This window comes from Oncorhynchus keta, unplaced genomic scaffold (assembly GCF_023373465.1).
Source record: "Oncorhynchus keta strain PuntledgeMale-10-30-2019 unplaced genomic scaffold, Oket_V2 Un_contig_2577_pilon_pilon, whole genome shotgun sequence".
NCBI classification, from domain to species: domain Eukaryota; kingdom Metazoa; phylum Chordata; class Actinopteri; order Salmoniformes; family Salmonidae; genus Oncorhynchus; species Oncorhynchus keta.
The window spans coordinates 71,221-77,500 of NW_026284622.1; the positions used below are offsets into that span (position 1 = coordinate 71,221).

A 6,280-nucleotide genomic window follows, 5' to 3' on the forward strand; every position below is an offset into this window, starting at 1 on the left:
TATCTATAACTTGTTGCTAAATGCTAAGCTATCTATAACTTGTTGCTCAATGCTAAGCTATCTATAACTTGTTGCTCAATGCTAAGCTATCTATAACTTGTTACTCGATGCTAAGCTATCTATAACTTGTTGCTAAATGCTAAGCTATCTATAACTTGTTGCTCAATGCTAAACTATCTATAACTTGTTACTCGATGCTAAGCTATCTATAACTTGTTGCTCAACGCTAAGCTATGTATAAATTGTTGGTCAACGCTAAGCTATCTATAAATTGTTGCTCGACGCTAAGCTATCTATAACTTGTTACTCAATGCTAAGCTATCTATCAATTGTTGCTCAACGCTAAGCTATCTATAACTTGTTCCTCGATGCTAAGCTATCTATAACTTGTTGCTAAATGCTAAGCTATCTTTAACTTGTTGCTCAATGCTAAGCTATCTATAACTTGTTGCTCAATGCTAAGCTATCTATAACTTGTTGCTCAATGCTAAGCTATCTATAACTTGCTGCTCAACGCTAAGCTATCTATAACTTGTTGCTAAATGCTAAGCTATCTTTAACTTGTTGCTCAACGCTAAGCTATCTATAACTTGTTGCTCAACGCTAAGCTATCTATAACTTGTTGCTCAACGCTAAGTTATCTATAACTTGTTGCTCGATGCTAAGCTATCTATAAATTGTTGCTCAACGCTATCTATAAATTGTTGCTCAACGCTAAGCTATCTATAACTTGTTGCTCGATGCTAAGCTATCTATAACTTGTTGCTCAATGCTAAGCTATCTATAACTTGTTACTCAATGCTAAGCTATCTATAACTTGTTGCTCAACGCTAAGCTATCTATAACTTGTTGCTCGATGCTAAGCTATCTATAACTTGTTGCTAAATGCTAAGCTATCTATAACTTGTTGCTCGATGCTAAGCTATCTATAACTTGTTGCTAAATGCTAAGCTATCTATAACTTGTTGCTCAATGCTAAGCTATCTATAACTTGTTGCTCAATGCTAAGCTATCTATAACTTGTTACTCGATGCTAAGCTATCTATAACTTGCTGCTCAACGCTAAGCTATCTATAACTTGTTGCTAAATGCTAAGCTATCTATAACTTGTTACTCGATGCTAAGCTATCTATAACTTGCTGCTCAACGCTAAGCTATCTATAACTTGTTGCTAAATGCTAAGCTATCTTTAACTTGTTGCTCAATGCTAAGCTATCTATAACTTGTTGCTCAATGCTAAGCTATCTATAACTTGTTACTCGATGCTAAGCTATCTATAACTTGTTGCTCAACGCTAAGCTATGTATAAATTGTTGGTCAACGCTAAGCTATCTATAAATTGTTGCTCAACGCTAAGCTATCTATAACTTGTTACTCAATGCTAAGCTATCTATAACTTGTTGCTCGATGCTAAGCTATCTATAACTTGTTACTCAATGCTAAGCTATCTATCAATTGTTGCTCAACGCTAAGCTATCTATAACTTGTTCCTCGATGCTAAGCTATCTATAACTTGTTGCTAAATGCTAAGCTATCTTTAACTTGTTGCTCAATGCTAAGCTATCTATAACTTGTTGCTCAATGCTAAGCTATCTATAACTTGCTGCTCAACGCTAAGCTATCTATAACTTGTTGCTAAATGCTAAACTATCTTTAACTTGTTGCTCAACGCTAAGCTATCTATAACTTGTTGCTCAACGCTAAGCTATCTATAACTTGTTGCTCAACGCTAAGTTATCTATAACTTGTTGCTCGATGCTAAGCTATCTATAAATTGTTGCTCAACGCTATCTATAAATTGTTGCTCAACGCTAAGCTATCTATAACTTGTTGCTCGATGCTAAGCTATCTATAACTTGTTGCTCAATGCTAAGCTATCTATAACTTGTTACTCAATGCTAAGCTATCTATAACTTGTTGCTCAACGCTAAGCTATCTATAACTTGTTGCTAAATGCTAAGCTATCTTTAACTTGTTGCTCAATGCTAAGCTATCTATAACGTGTTGCTCAATGCTAAGCTATCTATAACTTGTTGCTCAATGCTAAGTTATCTATAAATTGTTGCTCAATGCCAAGCTATCTATAACTTGTTGCTCGATGCTAAGCTATCTATAACTTGTTGCTCAATACTAAGCTATCTATAACTTGTTACTCAATGCTAAGCTATCTATAACTTGTTGCTCAACGCTAAGCTATCTATAACTTGTTGCTAAATGCTAAGCTATCTTTAACTTGTTGCTCAATGCTAAGCTATCTATAACTTGTTGCTCAATGCTAAGCTATCTATAACTTGTTGCTCAGTGCTAAGCTATCTATAACTTGCTGCTTAACGCTAAGCTATCTATAACTTGTTGCTAAATGCTAAGCTATCTTTAACTTGTTGCTCAATGCTAAGCTATCTATAACTTGTTGCTCAACGCTAAGCTATCTATAACTTGTTGCTCAACGCTAAGTTATCTATAACTTGTTGCTCGATGCTAAGCTATCTATAAATTGTTGCTCAACGCTATCTATAAATTGTTGCTCAACGCTAAGCTATCTATAACTTGTTGCTCGATGCTAAGCTATCTATAACTTGTTACTCAATGCTAAGCTATCTATAACTTGTTGCTCAACGCTAAGCTATCTATAACTTGTTGCTAAATGCTAAGCTATCTTTAACTTGTTGCTCAATGCTAAGCTATCTATAACTTGTTGCTCAACGCTAAGCTATCTATAACTTGTTGCTCAACGCTAAGTTATCTATAAATTGTTGCTCAATGCCAAGCTATCTATAACTTGTTGCTCGATGCTAAGCTATCTATAAATTGTTGCTCAACGCTAAGCTATCTATAACTTGTTGCTCGATGCTAAGCTATCTATAACTTGTTGCTCAATGCTAAGCTATCTATAACTTGTTGCTCGATGCTAAGCTATCTATAACTTGTTGCTCGATGCTAAGCTATCTATAACTTGTTGCTCGATGCTAAATGCTAAGCTAGCTGTAACGTTTTATGTGTTTCTCTCAGTGTATGGGAGATCGTTGGGCAGGCGGACGGCGGTCTGTCAGTCCTGCGTACGTTCCGTCTGCTGCGGGTCCTGAAGCTGGTCCGGTTCCTGCCCGCCCTGCGCAGACAGCTGGTGGTTCTGATGAAGACTATGGACAACGTAGCCACCTTCTGCATGCTGCTCATGCTCTTCATCTTCATATTCAGGTATATATATGCCATTTAGCAGACGCTTTTATCCAAAGCGACTTACAGTCATGTGTGCATACATTCTACGTATGGGTGGTCCCGGGAATCGAACCCACTACCCTGGCGTTACAAGCGCCATGCTCTACCAACTGAGCTACAGAAGGACCATGGTATGTAGAGACCTTCTGACATCGTCTTCATAGGTTTGTTGTCAGGTCTTAGATGACATCGTCTTCATAGTCAGGTCTGTTCTCAAGTCTTAGATGACATCATCTTCATAGTCAGGTCTTAGATGACATCATCTTCATAGTCAGGTCAGTTGTCAAGTCTTAGATGACATCATCTTCATAGTCAGGTCTTAGATGACATCATCTTCATAGTCAGGTCTGTTGTCAGGTCTTAGATGACATCATCTTCATAGTCAGGTCTTAGATGACATCATCTTCATAGTCAGGTTTGTTGTCAGGTCTTAGATGACATCATCTTCATAGTGAGGTTTGTTGTCAGGTCTTAGATGACATCGTCTTCATAGTCAGGTTTGTTGTCAAGTCTTAGATGACATCATCTTCATAGTCAGGTTTGTAGTCAGGTCTTAGATGACATCATCTTCATAGTCAGGTTTGTTGTCAGGTCTTAGATGACATCATCTTCATAGTCAGGTTTGTTGTCAAGTCTTAGATGACATCATCTTCATAGTCAGGTTTGTTGTCAAGTCTTAGATGACATCGTCTTCATAGTCAGGTCTTAGATGACATCATCTTCATAGTCAGGTCTGTTGTCAGGTCTTAGATGACATCATCTTCATAGTCAGGTCTTAGATGACATCATCTTCATAGTCAGGTTTGTTGTCAAGTCTTAGATGACATCATCTTCATAGTCAGGTCTTAGATGACATCATCTTCATAGTCAGGTCTGTTCTCAATGACATCATAGTCAGGTATTAGATGACATCATAGCCAGGTATTAGATGACATCATAGTCAGGTATTAGATGACATCATAGCCAGCTATTAGATGACATCATAGTCAGGTAATTAGTCATAGTAATTAGTCATAGTCAGGCTATTATTATATTATTATTATTATATTATTATTATATTATATTATATTAGGTAATAGATGACATCATTGTCAGGTAATAGATGACATCATAGTCAGGTAATAGATGACATCATAGTCAGGTATTAGATGACATCATAGTCAGGTATTAGACGACATCATAGTCAGGTATTAGATGACATCATTGTCAGGTAATAGATTACATCATAGTCAGGTAATAGATGACATCATAGTCAGGTAATAGATGACATCATAGTCAGGTAATAGATGCCATCATAGTCAGGTATTAGATGACATCAGAGTCAGGTTTTTCATCTTTCTTTTTGAAGTTACTGAGTGTATAATGTGTGTGTCTGTGTCTCTGTGTGTGTGTAATGTGTGTAATGTGTGTGTTGCAGTATCCTAGGCATGCATCTGTTTGGCTGTAAGTTTGGTCTGAAGCTGGACAGTGGAGACACGCTACCTGACAGGAAGAACTTTGACTCGCTGCTCTGGGCTATCGTCACTGTGTTCCAGGTACACACACACACACACACACACACACACACACACACACACACACACACACACACACACACACACACACACACACACACACACACACACACACACACACACACACACACACACACACACACACACACACACACACACACTGGCTGACTGGCTGGCTGGCTGGCTGGCTGGCTGGCTGGCTGACTGGCTGGCTGACTGACACACCCAATAATGCACGCAGAGCATAATTAGGCCGATACCCTCTCTCCTCTCTATCATCCCTCTCATCCCTCTCTCCTCTGTTTCATCTCTCTCATTCTCTCTCTCACCCCTCTCTCTCCTCTCTCATCCCTCTCTCTCCTCTCTCTCTGTCTATAGATTCTGGCTCAGGAGGACTGGAATCTGGTCCTGTATAACTGCATGGCCTCCACCTCTCCTCTCTCCTCTCTCATCCCTCTCTCTCCTCTCTCTCCTCTCTCTCTGTCTATAGATCCTGACTCAGGAGGACTGGAATGTCGTCCTGTATAACTGCATGGCCTCCACCTCTCCTCTCTCCTCTCTCATCCCTCTCTCTCCTCTCTCTCCTCTCTCTCTGTCTATAGATCCTGACTCAGGAGAACTGGAATCTGGTCCTGTATAACTGCATGGCCTCCACCTCTCGTCTCTCCTCTCTCATCCCTCTCTCTCCTCTCTCTCCTCTCTCTCTGTCTATAGATCCTGACTCAGGAGGACTGGAATCTGGTCCTGTATAACGGCATGGCCTCCACCTCTCCTCTCTCCTCTCTCCTCTCTCCTCTCCTCTCTCTCCTCTCTCATCCCTCTCTCTCCTCTCTCTCCTCTCTCATCCCTCTCTCTCCTCTCTCATCCCTCTCTCTCCTCTCTCTCTGTCTATAGATTCTGGCTCAGGAGGACTGGAATCTGGTCCTGTATAACTGCATGGCCTCCACCTCTCGTCTCTCCTCTCTCATCCCTCTCTCTCCTCTCTCTCCTCTCTCTCTGTCTATAGATCCTGACTCAGGAGGACTGGAATCTGGTCCTGTATAACGGCATGGCCTCTACCTCTCCTCTCGCTGCTCTCTACTTTGTGGCTCTGATGACCTTTGGGAACTACGTCCTCTTCAACCTGCTGGTGGCCATCTTGGTGGAGGGCTTTCAGGCGGAGGTAAGTGTTCTACTGGGTTCAACTAGTTTCTACAGGATTCTATGGGGTTTTACAGGCCAGGGTATCTGGTTGGACATTATTTGTAGAGTCCCTCCATCCATCCATCTCTCTCTCCACCCCCTTCATCCATCCATTCTCTCTCTACCCCCCTTCATCCATCCATCTCTCTCTCCCCCCCCCTTCATCCATCCATTCCTCTCTCTACCCCCCTTCATACATCCATCTCTCTCTCCACCCCCCTTCATCCATCCATTCCTCTCTCTACCCCCCCCTTCATCCATCCATCTCTCCCTCCACCCCCCCTTCATCCATCCATCTCTCTCCACCCCCCTTCATCCATCCATCTCTCCCTCCACCCCCCTTCATCCATCCATCTCTCTCTCCACCC

At 41.1% G+C, this 6,280-nt stretch overlaps 1 protein-coding gene across 1 annotated transcript in view; it reads left to right on the forward strand.

The window, feature by feature from the left end:
- LOC127922463 (voltage-dependent T-type calcium channel subunit alpha-1H-like) overlaps positions 1-6,280 on the forward strand; it is a gene marked incomplete at its 5' end in the record, with an annotated part of 133,385 nt that overhangs the window by 53,124 nt on the left and 73,981 nt on the right. Inside the window, 3 exon segments of the mRNA XM_052506229.1 lie at positions 3,010-3,195; positions 4,634-4,751; positions 5,737-5,892. Of these exon segments, the coding sequence (XP_052362189.1) occupies positions 3,010-3,195; positions 4,634-4,751; positions 5,737-5,892 (460 nt within the window).